The 23,067-nt window shown below is 35.4% G+C and overlaps 2 protein-coding genes and 1 long non-coding RNA gene across 7 annotated transcripts; 2 read left to right on the plus strand and 1 right to left on the minus strand.

Moving 5' to 3' along the window:
• Nucleotides 1-3,959: 3,959 nt before the first annotated feature.
• Nucleotides 3,960-5,201, plus strand: LOC104736917 (protein EXORDIUM). The gene has a single exon (XM_010457002.3). It carries the CDS (start codon nucleotides 4,116-4,118, stop codon nucleotides 5,061-5,063), a length of 948 nt encoding a protein of 315 aa, XP_010455304.1. The 5' UTR covers nucleotides 3,960-4,115; the 3' UTR covers nucleotides 5,064-5,201.
• Nucleotides 5,202-6,196: 995 nt separating this feature from the next.
• Nucleotides 6,197-10,152, minus strand: LOC104736918 (uncharacterized). 4 transcript variants are annotated; one of them, XR_015578535.1, is made up of 12 exons: nucleotides 9,775-10,152; nucleotides 9,550-9,660; nucleotides 9,364-9,456; nucleotides 9,115-9,191; nucleotides 8,962-9,025; nucleotides 8,686-8,867; nucleotides 8,428-8,487; nucleotides 8,239-8,325; nucleotides 8,050-8,105; nucleotides 7,534-7,619; nucleotides 7,249-7,406; nucleotides 6,197-6,904 (listed from the first exon to the last, which is right to left on the minus strand). It is a non-coding gene; the product is annotated as an uncharacterized LOC104736918 (long non-coding RNA). The 4 variants fall into 4 exon arrangements; XR_015578534.1 differs by having other exon boundaries at nucleotides 8,050-8,110; XR_759662.2 differs by having other exon boundaries at nucleotides 6,197-7,406.
• Nucleotides 10,153-18,695: 8,543 nt separating this feature from the next.
• Nucleotides 18,696-20,854, plus strand: LOC104736920 (uncharacterized). 2 transcript variants are annotated; one of them, XM_010457003.3, is made up of 2 exons: nucleotides 18,696-19,973; nucleotides 20,593-20,854. In XM_010457003.3, the coding sequence occupies exons 1-2, from the start codon at nucleotides 18,811-18,813 to the stop codon at nucleotides 20,600-20,602; spliced, it is 1,173 nt and encodes a 390-aa protein (XP_010455305.2). In that variant the 5' UTR covers nucleotides 18,696-18,810; the 3' UTR covers nucleotides 20,603-20,854. The 2 variants fall into 2 exon arrangements, with proteins under 2 accessions (XP_010455305.2, XP_087338823.1); XM_087482697.1 differs by lacking the exon at nucleotides 20,593-20,854 and having other exon boundaries at nucleotides 18,754-20,182.
• Nucleotides 20,855-23,067: the final 2,213 nt, after the last annotated feature.

Genomic DNA, 23,067 nt, shown 5'->3' on the forward strand with positions numbered 1-23,067 from the left:
CTAGCTTAGGTATCTTTACTCATTTTAAACAATGTCGCGGAATTCCATGACAAGAGAAAGCATAAACTTATCAAATAACTGTACTGGCTAGATTCGTTTATTTCATATTTTCGATGCATTTTTATATAGATAGTGTTATTGGGGTACAAGAAAATGGTGCATGAACTGAGACATCATATAGTGATACGTCTTCCATGTAGGAAAAAAAAAAGATTGTCGTATTTCGAAGTAAAAATAATAACGAGACGGAGATCACAAGAAAGAAATGAGAAGATAAAGTTAGGGATAACCCATTTAACTGACTCCATTAAACAATGAAATGAATTATTATGACCCAATCAAGAGTAGTGTTATTTAATTTGTTTCTTGAGTGCATTGATTATCGAAAGTCCTTTGCATTTTAATTTTACATCAAAACTTATTGTTTTTTTTTACCAAAAGTACAGCTAATACCGTTATTTTGTATCGTTTTGAACTATTGTTTACTGTTTTCTCGACACAACGGTATAAAATAGCGATAAAGAAAGCGATTCAAAAAGACTAAGTACACTGTAGATGTATTTTTTTTGGATGTTATGCACCAATTTAGAATGAGAAAATGTAATAATTATGTAAACAAAGCTTATATCATATAGTAGGATTCTGCTAATTTGGACAATAAAAAAAACCTAAAATGTTTGATAGAAGCAAAATATAGGATAACGTCTCTGCCCATGGCATTTAATTATGTTTGATAAAAGAGCTTACAAGAAAACATTCAATTTACTACCGCAAATTTCGAAGGAAAAATGAAGAAAATACCTATTTTCTACCAATTTACGACGACAAATATTAGAGGTAATCGTCTGAAGGAAATCAGTTTTGACAGAAATTTCGTAGGAAAACATTTTATTCCTATTTCGTTCTTTCTATTTTTCTACGAATTTTCCTACGACTTTACGTTTTGAAGGAATTTTGTAGAAAATTTCCTACGACTTTTTCACGATTAAATTTCGTAGGAAATTTCCTATCAATTTTTTACGATAAATGTTTTACGTAAAATAATCGTAAGTTTTTGTTAGGAAATTCTTGTAGTGTTGCTAGCATTTTTATTTTGAATCAACCAATTGAACTAAGTCATCGTAATAGGTATCAATTATCATTATTAATATACTTTTCATGAACCTACCAAACATACCTAATTATTGTTTGTAAAGAAGTAACAACGCGATTATCACAGAACAATCTATTGTTCACGAAAGCCTCTTCATGAAGCAAATTTGAGAACTTAGGCCAAGTCAGGTTATACTCCAGTGTAATATTAGATCATCCATTTCCGTGGATTGGTACGTCAGGTCGTGTTCATAACTTCATATGTAGCTAATAAACTTCACAGTTTTTATTTCTTAAAAAAAAAGAGGCAAGCGTAAGATAGAAAAAAAAAAAAACAAGATAACAACAATGAAGCTTGATTTGAAAGCTAGTGTCTTGTACATGAAAAAGTTCAGTGTCTTTTAATAGAGTAATGCTTGGGATATGGGCGTGTGGATTGGGGAGTGGTCCATATATACCATATTGCCTAAGCTTTTGAAAATTTCTAGTGGCAACTTACCTATCTATTATTATCATACTGTGAACTTGAATTGCATGGGACTCATCAATATTTGGGCATGGGATTTAACAAGTATGCATATGTAAAGTTCAGCCATGCTACATATTCGATTAAAATAGTCTTTTTATTTATTTAACGTAGTGTAGTAGTTGTCACAAGGAGATAGATAACATAGTCCAATTAACTATTATTATTATTTTATTTAACGTAGCATAGTAGTTTTTTTTTGCTAAACATGTTAATATCATTAATATGAAAGATGAGGTTTTACAGAACCTAAAAAAAGTGTAGCCAAGGCAAAAAAGAAAAAGAAAAACAAGGCTACAATATAATTAAGAACTATTTGGGGTGCTAACGAATCCATAGAAGCATAAGCTTACGCCAACGCTTTCTTAGCCATCTTGCGGTGATAATGTTGCGGGGTTCCCGATCAATCCACTTGAAGACTACCTGAGAAGATAGATAACGTAGTATAGTAGTTGTCACAAAGAGATAGATAACATAGTCCAATTAATTATTTCTTTCTTTTTTTCAACCAAAATTAATTATTTCTTTTTGAAAATATAATTAGCATTTTAAGTTCTATTACTTAAGGATACTTGTATTAAACAGCTTTTGTTTCTATGAAAACGAAACAAAATATAACAAATAATTAACACTATATTGCAAAAAAATACAAAGTAATTGTTAGTTTTAATGATAATAATTTAATCAAGAGTTACTAGGGGACATTATATTATGGGGTTGTAAAAAATTAAAGATAGGTCTTAAATTATTTAGGGTTCTCCAATGGTGATTCTAAATCTAAACTCAAAAATATTAAAATTAAATCAAAATGCCCAACAAAAAAAATAGAATTGGTTCTAAATGTAGAGGTTTTGGAATCAATTCTAAGGTTTGGAATCAAAATTTTAGTTCTGTATTTTTTTCAATTATAAAAATAAATAGAATCTTCAAATTTGGAATCATGGTTGGAGATGGTGTAAGAACTCTATAGCCACAACAAATTCTACTATACACCAGATTTACACAGCATTAATTAATCCAACACAATTCGTAAAGATCGTCTATGATCCTATAACATACAATCCTTAAGGAACTTACATTTTCTACCATAGAACTCTCTCTATGTAACAAGATTCATTTCGAGCAATATTGTTAAGAGTACTTGAATGCTATAATTTTCGGGGCTAGAAAAAACTAAATTATCTACCGAACATAAGCAATGTTCTCAAGATGATTCAGACTGCCTCCAAACCTAAAACGGTGCAGGTTGACGAATAATAATGTGGTGTCGAGAGAGATCCAACCATAGTCCAGCTAATGTTTTTTTGTTAGTAGTACCATAAACAAGCTCCTACCCTAGTCACGAGCTTTCACCCACCTGCTTCTATCACCACCACTAACTTAAAATAAAATCAATGATGACGTGGAAGCGCGTGATATCACGTGCCGACATCGTGTCAGTAAATGCCTCTATACCTATGGATTAGGAATTTTTAGGATTACACTCATCTCCTCTACCTTTATCTTACTAACTGCCAGCTGTACACACTTCCCCATATCTCTTTCAAAAATACTTAAAAAGTAATGTTCTGTCTTAAAAACTATTATCCAGCCTGTCCGAAATATTTTTTAAGTCGCCTCAACGTCTCTCAGAAGTTTCACATTTTTCTCTTTAACTGCCCCAACACGCGCTTTACCCAAAAACAGCTTGCATAAAGGGTATTTACGTCATTTTAGCTTATAGTTCTGACTCCTGTGTCTGTAACTAAGCTGTATATTCCACACATTGTTATCGATACGGTCAATTTTGATTCCTCTTTTATCACACATTGGCTGTATGTAACTAGGAACATTGCTTAATCTGACACAATTAATCCTTTATTAATTTTTCAACAGTGTATTATTATAAATACTTAACAGTTTTTTATTAGTCCAACTTGATTCAATTTGTTATTATTTACTGATTAAATAAAAAAACATCACCTGTGTACAGCTTTTAACCACAAGAATCCTATGTCTCCATTCTAGGCTCCAAGAGTCTTATCCAGAAATCCAAATGAAATCATATGTACCAACATATTTGCATGAGACTTGTAATTATCACATCAAAGAAAATGTGTAATTTGTATTATGTAATGACAAAATAACCATTCGATAATTAAAAAAATTTGAATTTTGACATAAACCAAAAAAGTTGTATGTAATGAAAAAAGTGTAGGACTATGGCTCATTCCTTAGCTGTCAACAGTACAATGGTCCATTAACTCTTTTTATCTTTTTCCTATTTTCTCTGCAACTTCTCTTTCTCTTTCGCTTTAAAGCATATCTTAATATCCTTCTCTCTCTTTTTTTTTCCACCTTTATTATTTACTTCATATTCAAAACCTAACCTTCATATTAAATAATCTACTCAGAGAGTCATATATATAGCCCCCATCACACTCTCTATTTCTCACAAACCAATCCACACATCCAAATCCACTATTTCACAATATCCTCTCTTCTCTCTCATTTCAAAATGTATTCGTTAGTGTTTAAACTCTTTCTATTTTTGTCTCTTCTCCAAATCTGTCTCTCTGCTAGGAACCTAGCATCAGAAGAACCAAACCAGTTTAAACTATTAAAGTATCACAAAGGAGCTCTTCTCTCCGGCAAGATCTCCGTTAACCTAATCTGGTACGGCAAATTCAAACCTTCGCAACGAGCAATCATCTCCGACTTCATCACCTCTCTCACACACACTTCTCCAACGTCCAAAACTCTCCACCAACCATCCGTCGTCACGTGGTGGAAAACTACAGAAAAATACTACAAGCTCGCCGCGTCTGCTAAAAGCTCATCTCCTTCTCTCACTCTCACTCTCGGGAAACAAATCCTCGACGAGTCTTGCTCACTTGGTAAATCTTTAACCGATGGAGACATACGTAAGCTAGCTTCAAAAGGTGACCAACGTGACGCAGTCAACGTCGTTTTGACTTCAGCTGACGTGGCCGTACAAGGATTTGGTATGAGTCGATGTGGGACTCATGGACACGCTCGTGGTTTAGGTAAACGTGGCTCCAAGTTTGCTTACATTTGGGTTGGTAACTCCGAGACACAATGTCCAGGACAATGTGCGTGGCCATTCCACTCGCCGGTGTATGGACCACAGAGTCCGCCACTTGTGGCACCAAACAATGACGTGGGACTTGATGGTATGGTTATTAACTTGGCTAGTCTTTTAGCTGGAACCGCAACGAACCCTTTTGGTAATGGTTATTACCAAGGTCCACAAAACGCACCGCTTGAAGCTGCGTCTGCTTGTCCTGGCGTTTATGGTAAAGGTGCTTATCCTGGTTACGCTGGAGATTTGCTCGTGGATACTACAACGGGAGGTAGTTTTAATGCGTATGGTGCAAACGGCAGGAAGTTTTTGCTTCCTGCTTTGTATGATCCCACGTCGTCGACTTGCTCCACTATGGTCTGAGAATTAAAAGGATCCAATGTTTGGTCTTTTGGTAGTAGAAAATAATATTCTAGTGTAATTCTTTTTTATTTATTGTTTTGGTTACCAATTCTAGTGTAATTCAATTTATTCATTAATATCATTATCATTTTTCCCTTATTGCTCGTATATATTTTGATCTTTTATTATCCTTTAATTAGTTTAAAGATCATTTCCCAATATTATTGATTCAAGAACCTTGTCGCTTGGACGATTATTTTAATGGAATATTCTTAGACAGTTTGGCTAAACCGTTTATTTTTGTCTAAGTTTCAGACAAAAAGCCAATCCAACTTGTTAGACAAAAACAAAACAATGTAATTAAATAAATTAACTAATTATTAAGCGACAGATAATTGGATCGTAAGAAGCCAAAGCCAAAAACACTATATGTAATTTATGGACTTTAAACACTATATGGATTATTTTAATACAAATTATAAGGTCTAATTCTTAAGTTTTCATTTGGTATATTGGTAAAAATTAAAAATAATCGTGCTATTTTTCTTGAGTTTAAAGGTCCATATATTTCACATATTAAGAAATAACAGTAGTTGTCTTTAGTAATGTACAATTCGTTTGACGTTAATTTTACAGAAATATGTAATAAATAATAATATTTTTTATTCATTTAACCACAATCTTGGCCAAAGATGGAAACTAGAAAATGCAAAACTTATTAAATTTATTAAAAAAGGCATAGTGGTTGATGGATACTTAAAGTATTTTCGGTGGATTTGCCCAACTTCAACTAGAGTAGGTCGCGTGATGGTCATGTGATCACCCTCCTGGGTGCATCGGTCGGTGAACGGTAGGGACGGTTTGGTAACGTACGCGCTTATGGTCTCTTGACGAATGTTTTAAAGTTGATCATATCAAAAATCTTTGATGTCCCACCACCACTCATTTGTTCCTTCGTATATGTAAAACGTAGTATCGTTCCCTGCCATCACGATACACCTGTACATGCTTTGACTTTGTTAAATCAATGATTTGGTGGGTCAAGGCAATGATAAGTGACAAATATCAGTGTTGATTTTTTTTTTTGGTATCATATCAGTGTTGATTTGAAACAGTAATTGTAGTCTTATAGTAAATGGAACATTGTTTACGCGTTTTTCTTTGGTTTTTTTTGGTTCAACATACGACTATACGAGCAATTGTCTAGGCAAGAGTTGTGCATGTTAGAGATTTACAAATCAAAACCTAACCATCTAAAAATCGAAAACGAAGTCTACATGAAGAAGGAACAAGATACAATTTAAATAGAGGAAATTATTATCGCAGAATCAAAAGTATCTTTAACCACTCAAGACAATCTATAGCCAGCCACTTGAGCCAATGAGTCAATTAAAGCATTTTGAGCTCTATAGCAGGAGGTGGAGACGAGGAGAACTTCTGTTGGAAGTTGATCCTTTGCTCAATAAGAAACAAGAGATACTGGAGGAAGAAGGTACCAAGGTAATTGGGAGTAGAGAGATTCACAAGCAGGTGTGGAGGGAGAAAGAGGAAGAAGAGATCGTGTAGAAGAAGAAGAAGAAGAAGAAGAAGAGTCACAACAAAGAGAGTTTGTGTTTTGTAATAATGAAAACAAGTAAAAGGCCATTAGGCCATAAACTCAATTAAGGCCTTATGTGTAATGGGCATTGGTTTTAGGGTGATGGAAAAACAAGTAGGTTAAGATAAGTAAGGGGTAGTATAAATATGCTTTTGTGGTTGTAAGGATATGTTAAGGAAGTAAGAAGTAAAAAGTTAAAAGTGGCTGCTTCTAGATCTATTTCCAACATGGTATCAGAGCTTCAAAGTTCTTGGTGACCTGGAACCTGCACAAGAAACAAAGGAAAGTTAGAGGCACAAGCTGGTTCACAAGAGCACAACAAGGAAACGAGAAAAGAAAAAAAAAAGGAAAGCAAAAATCAGGTAAACTCTAAGACTACAACTAGTCGTAAGATAAAAATGCAGAATGTTCAAGTGGTTCCAGTGTTTGATGGAAAGAACTATAGTCTATGGGTTATAAAGATGAAGGCTATACTTAAGTCTAAGGGTTTATGGAAGGTAGTTACAGAAGGTATCCCAATATCACCTAAGTTCACTACTCCCACACAAGATGAAAAGAAAAGAATGATAGACTGGGAAGAGTTAGAGATGAAGGATCAAAATGCTTTACAGTTGTTGTTTAGTGCTGTTTCTGAAGAAATATTCAGTAGTCACTTATCTGTCACTGAAACCTCAAAGGATGCATGAGATGTACTTCAACTAAGGTTCCTAGGTGACTCAAAAGGTTCCATGATAATGCTACAGAGGCTGAGAGCAAACTTCTACAACCTGAAACAAGATGAAAGAGAAACCATTAAAGAATTTGCTAGAAGAGTCGTAGAGTTGGTAAATGAGATGAGAGCACATGGAGAAGAAATGGCAGAATCTATTGTGGTGTCTAAAATCTTGTGCTCACTTCAAGAAAGGTTTGACTCCTATGTGGGAGTCATAGAACAGACAAAGGATCTTGCAGTTGTAACTGTGGCTGAAGTAATCAACTTCCTACAAGGACAAGAGAAGAGATTAGATGACAGAAATGGTGGAAACACAGAAGGTGCATTTGCAGGAAGGTTCCAGAAATTCAAAAATGTTCAAAATATGCAAGATACTTTCAGGTCAGAATCATCTCAGTCAAAGTGGTGTAGCACATGCAGGAAAAACAATCACAGTGAGGAAGAGTGCTACTACAACAAAAACAAGACAACAAACACACAACAAAACTTGCAATTCAGACCTAGAGGAAGTTGTTTTGTGTGTGGAAAGCCGAGACACTATGCTAGAGACTGCAGACTCAAGCACAATCAAACCCAGATGCAAGATCAAGCAGAACAACAAAGTCAAACACCAATGAACAGACAAAACCTTAAGAAGACAACCAAGAAGAAGGATTGTTTACAGCTACTCATGACCAAATCCCAAGTAATGAAAATACCTGGTTGATAGACAGTGGAGCTACGTGTCACATGGCCAAAGAAGAAAGCTGGTTTTCTATGCTAAACAAAAACATTAGGAGATGTGTAAGGTTAATGCAATGGTGAAGTTATGCAAGCTAAAGGAAAAGGTTCAGTCACGGTGATGACTGAGACTGGTAAAAGGACAATAAGGGATGTTCTTTACGTACCTAGCTTGAAACACAACTACCTAAGTGTTCCTCAGCTGACGAGAAGTGGTTATGGGATGATGTTCAACACATCAGGATGCATAATCACTAATCAAGAAGGACACAAGATAATGGAGGCACCCATGAGAGATGAATGCTATTCAATTGAGTTTCAAAAAATGAAGAAAGAGGGAAAGAAAGGAGAGACACCTCAAGAGAAGGCAGAAACAAGACCTAGAGAGTATGAGGAAGAAACTGGAGATACTGGACCTGTAAAAATGCAACCTCAAAACAGTGAGATTGAAGAAGTGATAAATCTTACTGTAAATGGTCACTACCAAGAGGGAGAATCTAGTAACAGCTATCAAAGAATGAATGAGTGCCTGATGGTAGAGTGTGTAGAATCGGAATCCAAAAATCAACAAAGTCAGATTCAAAATGAATTTACTGGGAATGTGAATTACGAACCTGTTGTGATTCAGAGAGAGGAGGATGCTGCAATCATGGTGCATGAAACTGAAGATCTCAAGGTGTTATGTGAAGAGAATTTCAACCAGAGGAAGAACAAGTCACCGAGCATGGAAGAGCTGTTGGATGTATATGATGCTTATGTTGAGACTAAGAAGGAACATAAAGGGTTGCAAGCAGCTCTGAAAAGGGGAAAAGGTTCAGATAGTATAAAATCAGAATGTGCCAAGGCTTTGTTAAGACATAAGCGAATTGAAGAAGAGAAATCAGAGTTACCATCAAAACCAGAAGAGACTAACAAGAGCAAGGTCCAGACTGATGACTCCATAGATCACCCATCCTGCAACAATGGACAAAAAGCTAATGTTCTGAAATCTCTGAAGCTCAAACAATCTATGAAAGGAAAACAGAGAAATTCAAGCATTATACCTGAAGTGTATGGACCAGAGATCATCACATCTGATGAGGGAGATGGAGATTGTGTGGAAGTTGCTGCAGACAGATACCTGCAGGAGAAAGAGTTAAATTATTTCAAGAGAGAGAAGAAGAAACTAAAGAATCTGGAGAAGAATCGGATTCAAAGGGAAAATCAGAAGGAAAGCAAGAGGAAGACTCGAGGTATGAAAAAGAAGGAGAAGAGGGAGAGAAAAAAGAAGAACCCAAGCTCACGACACTCACATGAAATGGATATTGATGCTTGGACTTGCAATGAGACCAATATGCAGAAGAAGAAGACTCAGATTGCAGAACCACATGACAAGCACAAGGGACCTGTCATGATGAGAAACAAATCAGAAATTGGGTTAAACTCAATCATGGTTGATAAGGTAAAGAATGAAGTAATGAGGGAGAAAGGAAAATTACTTATGAGTTTTGTAGATCTCGACAAGGGGATTCATGCAAGGGACAAGAAGAAGATCGATGCCCAGAATCACTCAGACGAGTACATGCAGTACAAGAGAACGGTTCAGACCTCTGCAAAAATTGACGAGAGTCATGGAGGGGTTAAGTCAATAAGCCGATCCGGAAAAATAGTGAATGAGATCAAATCTGAGAGGATTAAGATGATGAGGGAGCAGGAGAACTTACCAGTGGGCTATGCTGATGTTCTAAGAGGCATAGGACCAGAAATGAAGAACCAAATCAAAGAAACTTCAGAAACAAAGGGAATCAATTTCTTTGGTAAGATTTTGGGGATTGAGCAAAAGGATCAAGAGGGAGTGTTGGAAGTTGATCCTTTGCTCAATAAGAAACAAGAGATACTGGAGGAAGAAGGTACCAAGGTAATTGGGAGCAGAGAGATTCACAAGCAGGTGTAGAGGGAGAAAGAGGAAGAAGAGATCGTGTAGAAGAAGAAGAAGAAGAAGAAGAGTCACAACAAAGAGAGTTTGTGTTTTGTAATAATGAAAACAAGTAAAAGGCCATTAGGCCATAAACTCAATTAAGGCCTTATGTGTAATGGGCCTCGGTTTTAGGGTGACGGAAAAACAAGTAGGTTAAGATAAGTAAGGGGTAGTATAAATATGCTTTTGTGGTTGTAAGGATATGTTAAGGAAGTAAGAAGTAAAAAGTTAAAAGTGGCTGCTTCTAGATCTATTTCCAACAACTTCAAGACTAGTATATGGGTCTGAATAAATTTGTTATTGTTCGATTACTACTCTCATGTTCCTATACCTTGGCCAGTTGATCTCGATTTCAATAAGGTCAATAGTATGTGTACCATTATTCTGGTCTTTTTGTATTAAAAAATCCAAATTCTTTAAACGGTTAGTTCGTGTATAAAAGATATTGTCACAATTTGGGCACACCTTTAGCCAAATAAACCAATTCTAAAATATTTTCAGTAATATTATGTAAACATAAGGAAATTTTAAAACATTAATTTTTTTTTACAGGAACAGATTACCAATATATAGTTATAAAATATCATTTACATATATATATATATATATATATATATATATATAATTTCTTTTAATACCACTAAAATTGTGTTTTTTCCAAAAATACCACATTTTTTTTTCCAAAAATACCACAGAATTTTTTTTTCCAAAAATACCACAGAATTTTTTTTTTTCCAAAATTACCACAAACACAAAAAAAATGATTTTTAATGATGTAAATTTTTTTATTTATGTTTGGGTTGACACATTTAGTTTTAGGGTATAGTTTTTAGTGGTAGGGTTTAGTATTTAGAATTTATGAATTAGTTTTTAGTATTAGAATTTTAGTTCAATTATGTGGTATTTTTGGAAAAATTATATTTTAGTGGTACTTTTGGGAAAAAACTAACTTGTGGTATTTTTGGAATAAAAACATATTTTAGTGGTATTTATGACAATTGCCCATATATATATATATATATATTATTGTTGATAAAATATCATTAAGTTACATATACATTTTTGCTTAAACTACACTTTAAATATCAAAATTGTAGAATTTAGTTTATTTAGATGGTATTAGAAATTTCTCCCTTTTTATGTTCTACTAGATGAGAGAACAAGAGAGATTGTTGTGGTTTAGTTTTTTAGCATTCCCCAGGCACTGCATGAGTTATCTTTTGGCGATATGAACAATTACATTTTCACTGTCATAATCAGATTGTGTATTGAGTAGTCGAAAACGAAAGCATAAACCATGGTGATCAATATCATGTGAATGAAAATTTGGAGTAGCCACCACACATGATTAAATCTTCTTTTTCTCTGCTACTGTAACAGTAGAAAAAAAAAAAGTTGTAGTAAATTTAGCCAATTTCCAAGTCTCGTAATCTATTCTACCTCTTAAGAATCAAATACAAAATGATTAGTTTTTTCTTATTCTATAGTAAGATTACATTTAACATCACACATACTGGTGCTAGATACATAAAATAAAAATTAAGAAATAACACCACTCAAAGACAAAATCTTTAAGGCTCACCATAGTGAGAACAAACTTGTAATCCTGTGTATAGTTGAGCAGATATAGTCATATAAAAAAGGTTTGCAGAGAAGGAAAACAACACAACAATGTAAACTTAAGAGAGAATTTTGATTTTTCTTGTTTGTTATCGAATGAGAATGAATATAATCACTTACAAACTATAATTAGAAGAACTAATTACACATCTTCTCTATATATCCATATAAGGATTTGTTTTTCTCAAACCTGCTACACCATACCACATAAAGAAATATAGGAATAATTAAAGAAAATAGTAAGCAAAACATAGCAGACAATTCCCATAATGAAAAAACTAACTTGTAATCTATTTTGGGCAAACGAAATAAACCATTACTAATGTATTAACATAGTATATGTATGCTACAAAAAATAACCAGTTACAACCAATATAAATTCGTTCATGCGTGGAGATAGACTCTTGAGAAGCCTAAAAAGCCACAAGTTGTACCCATAAACTATTTGGAACAAAAAACTTAATCAACTTAATCATGCATGTCCCGCGTGTAGCAATCACATGATTTTATATTCACTATATAGATTAATAATATTAATAATGTTGTAAAACACTGGATGGTGGACTCCATAACCGGCCCATGTACGGTCCGTCCGTGTACGGCCCATCGGCCATTGCCTATCGGCCCATTGGCCTATTATATTTCCTTGTCGGTTTATGGGCTTTAGCCCTTGTACTTTACTATATATATGTAACCTCATTCTATTATCAATAATAAGAACAAGAGATTTCTCCCTTAAACTCTCTAGTTTTACAACACGTTATCAGCACGACAGCCTCTAAGGCCAGCTGAGAAAACCCTAACCCTAAAACCCTAAGCAGCCGCCGATTCATCCATCTCTTCAAAACCCTAAACCGCCTTTGTTCTTCTTCTTCTTCGAGACTTATCTCCTTGTCTCGGAGATCTCTCGGTGATAATCCAAAACTCTCGGCGATTACTCCTTGTTCGGAATCCATCATCGTCCGCGGTCCTGTTCCTGTTCGAAGATCGAGTTTTGTCCAAGTTATGTTCGAGTTCGAAACCAAGGCGTGTTCGTGATCGAAATTTTATTGAAGACTTGATCAAGGTTCGAGGTTCGCGGTTCCTAGGCGCATCCGAGAGCGGTACGTAGGCGGTACGAGGATCTGTCCGAGAGCAGTTCGAGAGTGGTACGAGGATTGGGTGGATAGCAGTTCTGATCGAGGTTCGTGAGTGAAATCTGAGGTCTTTAGTTCCCAGATCAAAACCAGTCAGACCCTAATTGGTGAAAGGTAAATAAGATCTAAAACTCTCTTAGAACCTATGAATCAAATTCAATACATAAAACCTATGGAACCCTAAAACATCCAAGTACACAACAAACAAATCTTAAGAGTTCTAATCCTATAAACTTTAAAAATCGATCATATAGGATTGGTAGATTGTTTGTGAAATTACACCAAATTATATCAAGTTTGAATTTGGATTGATTGATTATTATTGCTTGATTGTTTGCTGCATGAGAACCTAGAACTAAAACTGTTAAATTCGAAACTCATAAGAGAGATATTAATCTATCTGTTCTAGGATATTTAAAACCTGATTGTTCATGCATCATTAGTAGAAAATCGGATCATGCATAGGGAATTATAAAACTGTTTATAACATGAACTATTTCTGCATATAATCAAGCATTAAGAAACCTAAAAATCGAATCAAACAGACTTGTTCTAGGATTGATGAAATTGGAATTTTCATAGAAACAATTTAGGATCAATTATAATATAAATTGTTCTTGTAAATTAAGAAAATTTTCAGATCCTAAAACTATGAAACTCGAAAATTATAGAACTGTTCTAGGTTGCTAGAACTATCAGGATAACTTCCAAATTTAATTTGGTAATTATCCTAAAATTTAAATAAAATATTTCCTAAAACTTGTCTTAATCCTAATCTGAAAAGGAAAACTTAAGAAAAGGAAATCTTATCTAGAAAAAAGAAATTATTGCATGCATGCTAGTTCCTATCTAGGTTTGTTGTTCATGCATAATAAGCCACGAAATTGAGTATAATAAAGGCATGTTTCGGTCTCAAATACCGCATGACCTAAGTTTGAAATTATGAGTAAAGGCAAGGCGTGATTCGGTCTCAAATACTGCATGACCTAAGACTAAAATGATTCCATGGTTCGGTCTTAAACACCGCATGGCATGATCCAAATGAATTACATGGTTCGGTCTTAAAAACCGCATGATATAATCGGGTGCATGTTTTGTAAAATCAAAGGACCTATGTGAGTATATTAAGGATGATAATGATTGCACTAAGAAAAAATATATAAGGTGATTATGCATATGCACATCTTGCTGAGAGTCTCAAAGACCAGTACCTCACAATAGAGAATCCTCTTGACCTTTGGACAGAGCTTAAACGCAGATACGGACACCAACAAACGGTGCTCCTACCAAATGCTCAATTCGATTGGAAGAACCTAAGGATCCAGGATTACAAATCCGTGGATGACTATAACTCTGAGCTTTTTAGGATTGTCTCACTCCTTAGGTTGTGTGGTACTGAAGTCACGGAGAGAGAGTTACTAGAGAAGACTTTGTCTACTTTTAGTACTCACAATATAGTACTTCAGCAATAGTACCGTGAAAATGAGTTGTTGATGAATAGTGCTATAAGACCTCCCGGTACAACCCCATTACCGGAAGCACACAAGGTTGATGTGGCAAAATAGAATGAGCCTAAAGAGCCCAAGGAGACCAACTACGTTCACAGATAAATACACTATGGCCGTGGCCGTGGTGGCAGAAGACGTGGTGGTCGTTGGGGCCAGGCAATCCATTTTGATGGTTACGGCCATGGTGGCGTGGCCGCAGTGGTAGGGGCCATGGGTCCTTTAAACTACAAATCAAGGCTAAATCGGTTTGTCACTGATGTGGTATCACCAAAACAATGAGCAATTATAAATGAGAAGTGCAACGAAGCTCACAAGGTTGACATGACAAAGAAAAATCCTAAAGAGCCTAAAGAGCCAAAGAGACTAATGAGTCTATCTATGTCCATAGAGACAAGTATGGTCGTGGCCGAGGAAGAAGTGGACATGGTGGTCCTGGTCGTGGGACTTACCAAAGACATAATTATGATGGTCAAGGCTATAGAAACCGATTAGGCTTCGGCCGTGGTCGGGGTAAAGGCCGCGGGTTATCTAAATCCGCAATATAAGACCAAGTCCACTTGTAATAATTATTATGGTATAGAAAACCATAAGATAAAGACATGCAGAACTCCTAAGCACCTGGTTGATCTCTATTAAGAGAGTTTGAAAATAAAGAAAATAAATCCAGAAGCTAACCTGGTTCATTTCGATGGTGAAAGAAACTTAAACCATGAGAATGATGACTAAATTGGATTATGAGATTTTTGATTGCCTAAAGAAAAATATTTAAACTCATGTGGTGTATTAATTTAATTTCTATGCTTTGAATTTGATTGAATTATTATTTTGATTTAAATCCAATTATTTTATTTCCTTTAATATATATTAAAACATAAATTCTTATCCATTATTGGAAATGGCTAAAGACAAGAAAGTAAGTGTGGTGGATAGTGGATTAAGCCACACAAATTTTTGACAAAGCCAATATTAGCAAAGATAAGCGGGTATAGCAAGCCTAAGTGAAGGCTACGGCCAGGCATATATTTTATGGCACACATTTTGAACTAAGTGTTGCATTATAATCACCCAGCTCTAAGAGAAGCTTATTGAGCTTTAAGGACATTCATTTGAATGGTTTCCATATTGAAATAAAGGGTGAAGGAAACAGAGAGTTCCTATATATTGAAATCACCCATGGACATAAGAAAGTCCTAGAACCTATACCTGCACTAGCCACTGGTTTCTACCATGCTAAGATTAATATAATAGAGGCTAATATGGCAATGAACGAAATGTTCAATAATTCACTTTATGGCATGACTGGATTGGCCATCCAGGTCCTAATATGATGCGTAAGCCGATATTAAAATGGGCACACTCCTAAAAGAGAGAAGAGTTATTCCTAAAAGAATCTCACGTGTGTAGCATGTACACAAGGGAAACTCATTATAAGGCCATCACCAGTAAATTTAAATAAAGAGATTATCCACTTAAGACTATAAGTCTAGATAGTGCTGGTGAATTTATATCCCAAGCGTTTAATAATAATGGTATGTCCATGGGGGGGAGTGTGGACCACCCTGTGGCACATGAACATACAGAGAATGGATTAAATGAATCCTTCATTAAACGTATTCAAGTGATTGCTCGACCATTACTCATGAGGTCGAAGCTTCTTGTGTCGGCTTGGGGACACACAATATTACATGTAGTAAGAGCTTATACGCATCAGGCCATCTAGTGAGCATAGAATATTCACCATCCCAATTACTAACGGGTCATGAGCCAGACATATCCCATCTCAAATAATATTCGGGTGTGCCGTTTATATTGCATCATCACAGAGAACAAAAATGGGATCTTAAAAGAGGATGGGAATATATGATGAATATGATTCTCCCACCATTATTAAGTATCTTGAGCCAACTATGGGTGATTTATATGTGGCCAGATACGCGGATTGTCACTTAGTTGAATCCGAGTTTTCTATGTTGGGTGGAGAGACAAACAAGTTGGTCAATGAAATATTATGGAATCAAACATCCTTAAAAATTGGCAAGATCCTCGGACTCTAGCCTGTGATGCAGAGATCCAAAAGATTATACATTTGTAAAAGCTAGCTATTTAATTGCCAGATTCCTTTGCTGACCCAAAGAGAGTAAGAAAATCGTACATACCAGCTTGTAATGCACCAGTACGTATTGATGTTCAAAAGGAACACAATAATCAAGTTGCTACAGAGTCTAAATAGACCAATATGTTCCATAGAAAAAAACCTTCGGAAATCTAAAAAAGGTGCAAATAAAACCGAGGTTAAGGAAAGAGTATAGACATGTCCGCGACAAATCCCAAGGTACCAACAATGAGGTTTGGGACGCTAAACCTCAAGGTATTAATAATAATAAGAGCTCGATAAACTATATCATGTCTAGAATAAAATGGAACTGCAAAGATGTCGCCATTAATGAAATAATTGCATGCAAGGTAGCACTTGAAGTAAATGAGGATCAGAAACTCACGTCTATATTAGAGTGTACTCAAAGTAAAGATTGGCTAAAATGGAAAGAAGCCATTGACGTGGAGTTAAACTCTTTAAAGAAAAGAAATGTGTTTGGTCCGACCTTAAGGACAACACTTGATATAAACCAGTTGGACATAAGTTGGTCTTTAAAAGAAAGAGAAATGAGAGTAATGAAAGCGTGAGATAAAGCACGGCTTATAGCACAAGGATTCTCTCAAAGACCAGGAATAGATTATGAGGAGACTTACTCCCTGTGATGAATGCAACGACTTTAATAAGTCTGGCTATAAAAGAAAAACTGGATTTACGGTTAATGGATGTTAAAACTGTACACTTACATGGTCCACTGGAAAATAAAATTTATATGAGATTACCAGAGGGTATTGAGCTCAATTATAAGAGTGGTTCTCGAGAAAATACTGCATAAGGCTAGACAAATACCTTTATGGACTGAAACAAAGTGGGTGTATGTGGTACAATAGATTGAGTTAGTACCTAGCTAAAGAAAGCTATAAGAATGATCCCATCAGTCCATGTATTTATAAAAAAGTTTGCAAACAAAGGATTTGTGATAATAGCTGTCTATATGGATGATTTAAACATCCTTGGAACCCCTGGTTAAATCGCTCAAACAAGTAGAATTTGAAATGAAAGACCTAGGCAAAAGAAAAATTCTGTTTGGGGTTACAACTTGAGTACATAAATGATAGAATCCTTGTGCATCAAATGGCATATACAGAAAAGTACTCAAGAGTTTTGATAAGGACTAAGCTCACCCATTGACTAGCCCAATGGTTGTAAGGAGCATTGTTTTGGATAAAGATCCATTGGTCCAAAGAAGGACAATGAGGAAGTTCTCAGTCCTGAAATGCCATATCTCAGTGCTTTAGGAGAATTAATCTTGGCTAGCCACACTAGACCAGAGATAAGTTTTGCCGTGAACCTCCTAGCAAGAATTAGTTCTTGACTAACCCAAAGGCACTAGAGTGAAATTAAGTATTTATTACGTTACCTACAAGGAACTTTAAATTTGGTTTTATATTATACTAACTTTAACAAAGAAGATTTTAGTTGGTTTTGCTGATGCAGGTTATAACAAAGAAAGTTTAGTGTGTTTGGAGCAAACAATACTATATGAAGACAATACCGCTTGCATCGCACAGCTCAAGGAAGGTTACATCAAGGGAGATCGGACGAAGCACATACTGCCGAAGTTCTTCTTCACACACGAACTACAAAAGGCCGGAGAAGTTCAAGTGGTGCAAGTTCAGTCATGCGACAACTCAGCCGATCTCTTTACCAAGGCATTACCGACAACGACATTCAGGAAGCTCACACACCAGATTGGAATGCAGAGGCTTAAGGACTTAGAGTGATGTTTGGAACAGGGGGAGTAATGCGTGCTGTACTCTTTTTCCTTCACCAAGGTTTTGTCCCATTGGGTTTTCCTGGTAAGGTTTTAATGAGGCAGCATCCCCAAGCGCATTACATAGATCTTCTTCCAGCACATGCACGGTTATGTCATCCAATGGGGAGTGTTGTAAAACACTGGATGGTGGACTCCATAACCGGCCCATGTACGGTCCGTCCGTGTACGGCCCATCGGCCATTGCCTATCGGCCCATTGGCCTATTCTATTTCCTTGTCGATTTATGGGTTTTAGCCCTTGTACTTTGCTATATATATGTAATCTCATTCTATTATCAATAATAAGAACAAGATATTTCTCCGTTAAACTCTCTAGTTTTACAACAAATAATAAATTAATTGTAAATTTTACAACAAATAATAAATTAATTGTAAATATAAATTACTAAAAGATATTTGTAGATAGATACATTAAACGATTAATAACACCATATAAAACCATATTATTTAATATATTAAATATACATGATTTTATTGGGTTATTGAGCCAGTCCGTTGTGGCCCAGTAAGGAAAAAGGTTTTATCAACCCTTTTTCTCTCTTTCACCTGAGTTCATTCAGCGTCGTTACGTCTCTGTGAACACTGCGAAAATGGAACCTTCAAAGTCCGAAAACATGCCGGAGAGATCAACCTCCGAAGCTCCAGCCACCGTTTCCTCCGCCTTTCCTCCTTCCGGATGCTGTACTAACTGCGGCGGACCAACGATTTCCGAACCACCACCACTAGCTTCATTCCCAGAGATGTCACCACCACCGAACTACCGCCCGATCCGAGCTCCAGCCATCAATCTCCCACACAACTCTCAGGCGATCATTCTCTCTCCCGTTCCTCACGCCGAACAAGTCCCTGTCGTAACTCCGCCGTATCAATTCGAGACTCCGGTCAAAAGAATCCACTCCCCCGACGATATCCGCCGATTTCAGGAATCTGCTTCTTGTAAGAACTTCCTAGGGTTCGTTGTTTCGTTGTCGGAATCAATCCGTGGGCAAAAGATCTCAGATCCTTGTCATATCTCACCAACCGTAGCCGCCATAGTTTCAATCCTCGAAACCTTGTTACAATGGATCGACGAGATTCCACCTGCTCAACAATCAGCTCGATACGGCAACGTTTCGTTCAGGTCATGGCACGAACGGCTCGGTGAGAGAGGTGAATCGCTTATTCTTGAGTTTCTCCCTGAGGAATTTAAAGGATCTAGGATTGAGATTGTTCCTTACTTCTTCGATAGCTTTGGGAACTCGAGTAGGATCGATTACGGAACCGGACACGAGACTAATTTCGCGGCGTGGTTGTATTGTTTAGCTAGGATGGGGATTGTGAAGGAAGAGGATTACTATGGTTTGGTTGCTAGGGTTTTTGTTAAGTATTTGGAATTGATGAGGAAACTGCAAATGGTTTACTGCTTAGAACCAGCTGGATCTCATGGAGTTTGGGGACTTGATGATTACCATTTCTTGCCTTTTATATTTGGGAGTTCTCAGTTGATTGATCACAAGTATATGAAACCGAAGTCGATTCATAACGATGACATTTTGGAGAATTTCTCTAGTGAATACATGTACTTGTCCTGTATTGCCTTTGTGAAGAAGGTGAAGAAAGGTTTGTTCGCTGAGCATTCGCCGTTGTTGGATGATATAAGCGGTGTACCGAACTGGAAGAAAGTGAATAGCGGTTTGCTTAAGATGTATAAGGTCGAAGTGCTCGAGAAAGTTCCTATTATGCAGCATTTCCTCTTTGGCTGGCTCATCAAATGGTATGATTCATCTTCTCTTTTCCTTTTGTCTCATTTTTAGCTGATATAGAAACCTTTGGTTGTGTAATGGTTTGTATTGGATTATCTATCCTGAGAGGAATATTTAGAATGACATTTTCATGTTGGTGATCTTAACCTGTGATGATCTATGATATTGTAAGCCAAACTCAGAATAGATGATACTTTAGTGAAATCATGGTCTTCTGGTTGATCAATGGGTCTACTGGGAAGTCATAGCTTCTCGGTTGTTTTTGTATGAATTTTGCTGATCTTGTAAGGTAGAGAAATGTTTTAAGTTTGCAGATCGAGGTTACATTACCAGCGGATGGATTTTCTAGTTTGTGGTTTCGCATGTGTGATCATTAATTGGATACTTCTAGAAAATTATTTGCTAAAAACTTATGTGAACGTATTTTGGTACATCTGCACATTATTGTTTGCATCGCCATTCTCTACCTAGTGTCATTGTGAAAAAACACTGACAGCTTCTTTTTAACCTCTTTAGCTAAACATCTCTTGTTGAGTTCTACACAGCTGGATGTTTACTTTGCGCCCTTGAATGGCAAATGTTTTAAAACATCCTCGTGGAATCTAATTGTGTAGAAAATGTTGTTGGCAGGGAAGAGTGATTTGCTTTAGTGCCATACATGGAAGCAAGGACAGCGATCTTCTCGTCCTTGAGGTGGCTTAACATAAAGTAGAGACGCTTTTGCTTTTTACATGTAATCCGATACGCATGGTTTATATTTTGGTTGTCTATCATGCCATCTTCTTCTTGTATTCTCTGCTTTTTAGACGTCACATTGTCTTTTTGATGATTCTTTTGTACCTCTTATGCTTTGAAAGTATCTAATAGAGTTCAGAACCAGATCAAGAGAAAACGACAATCGAAACAATGAGGCTAAAACTTTCCTGCTTGTGATCTCACACGAGACTCTTATTTAAGAGAAGAAAAAAATAGAAACGACAATTTTAATCACCAATATCACTCATTGTGAGTGACTATGTTAATGATTCATGAGGAGAATGCATATGATCAGCATGTACCAGTACCTAATGGGTAAATCACCCATCATAAATCACTGAGGTTTTCTGTTTTGGATTGTGAAATGGATGGAATACTCTTTTTTTTTTTTTTTTTTTTTTTTGTCAAACATGGATGGAATACTCATTAGGTATATATAAATGGAGAAAAATTCCAGTTAGGAAATTTGTCAGAAACTGCAAATACAGTAAATAAATTATTTTTAATTTACGACAAATTTTCGACTATCTTATTCTTATACATTCCCGACGAATTTCCAACAAAATATTATTATTTTAAGTTAAAAAATAAAATAAATATTAAAATTAATGTCATTATATATCTTCTATATTAACATTTTCAGTGCAGTTTTGACAAAGAAGACTTGAAGTTTGACTTTATTTACAAGTTATGCCATTATAATTAGATATTTTTAAAAATAAATTTATAAAACAAAAATATTTAATCAGCCGTTTTCCATTAATAAAACAAAAATTTCCTAATTTATCTCCTTATTAAATCAGAGATAAAATTTCTCATTTTCATTCTCCTAAAATATCTCTACAAAATCTTTATAATAATCGATTTCAGGATATAAATTTATGAGGAGTCTATAAATCAGCTACATTTGATTTTCTACATTCAATTCTAAAATATATTTTTCCCCCAATTTCTATATAAAAAATCGTATAAAGAAACAAACTAATGGCTCAAAATTAATAAAAATTAATCTAATAATATAAACTTGGCATATTCCCATATATATATATATATAAATTATGCGAATATGAAATTCCTAATTAGTTGCTAATGCATACAATCTATTGCGTGAAAAGGTGGACATATTCAACTTAATTTCTTGCCTATAAATAATGTTGATCCCTATTGTCAAGTTAGCATCACTAACGACATAAAAAGATGCACCGATTTGCTATGCTCATTTGGCAGTTGCACAGATGGGAACTGTGATGAAATATGTAGAGATGTCTAAGGCTTCTTCAAGCCATGGAGGGATCACCGAATCTGGAGCAGTCCCTGTGTCTCCCATGCCACAGCTGAATGATAAGGTTGCGACCTCTATGTTCTTTTGTTGATGGAAAACAGTCCACAGTAGCTGACTTTTCTAAGTTTTTATGCTTTATAAAATGCCTCTCCCCCTCTTTTTTTTTTACTCTTCTTTGGGTTCAATACCTTTTATTTTATGTTTGGTATACCCTTCAAATTCACGGGTTATATAGCTTCACGGGTTTGGATTAGTATTAATATAAATTTAAAATATCATCATTTCTCTGTATACTACGGGTTAAATCCTAATAAACCATCAAAATACACTTATACAATTTTATACACTAAAATTAACAAACAAATGGAGCTTATAATTTTCATATTTTTGTTTAAATGTATCGTCCCGCGGTATACCGCGGGTTAAAATCTAGTACTAATATTAATACACAATTAGAAAAAGTGGTAATGAAGACAATGAGATTACATAATTTTATCAAAATTCAAAATTTTTATATACTGATTTTTCATAAATAATGATAGAGACAAAAATAAACAATGCAAATTGGGAACCTGATTTAAATGACATGGAAGCAAGTGAAGTAGCAGATGGAGGACATATGACATAAATAAGAGTTAATATCGCATATATTTGAAGAAAAATCAAGGTGACTCTACTACGCTACCCCAACTATACTTCTTCTTCAATAAACACCCTAAAGTATTAGTTTCTTTTCTAAACATCCTAAACAATATTTTTCTCTATTAAATATCACGAACTATAATCTTTTTAAATTCCAGCACAATGGTTCTAAATTATGATTAGATTTAGTAAACCGGCGCGTTTTAAAAACCACAATTATGATAAGTAGACCAAAAAAATTGTACCTACACTAAATCTTCTTCTTCTTCATATCGACAATCCCAAATTTTAGGGTTTATATTCTCTTAAAATAAATGAACGCCAAAAAGTGTTTAAAAGTTATTTTTTCCAAGATTTTAGGAATCTGATTTTAAGATTGAACGCCAAAAACTACACATCCATGACATGTACATGAAAGTGAAGAG

The sequence above is a fragment of the Camelina sativa genome, chromosome 13 (genome assembly GCF_030686135.1).
Source record: "Camelina sativa cultivar CO46 ecotype springtype chromosome 13, ASM3068613v1".
Lineage (NCBI taxonomy): Eukaryota > Viridiplantae > Streptophyta > Magnoliopsida > Brassicales > Brassicaceae > Camelina > Camelina sativa.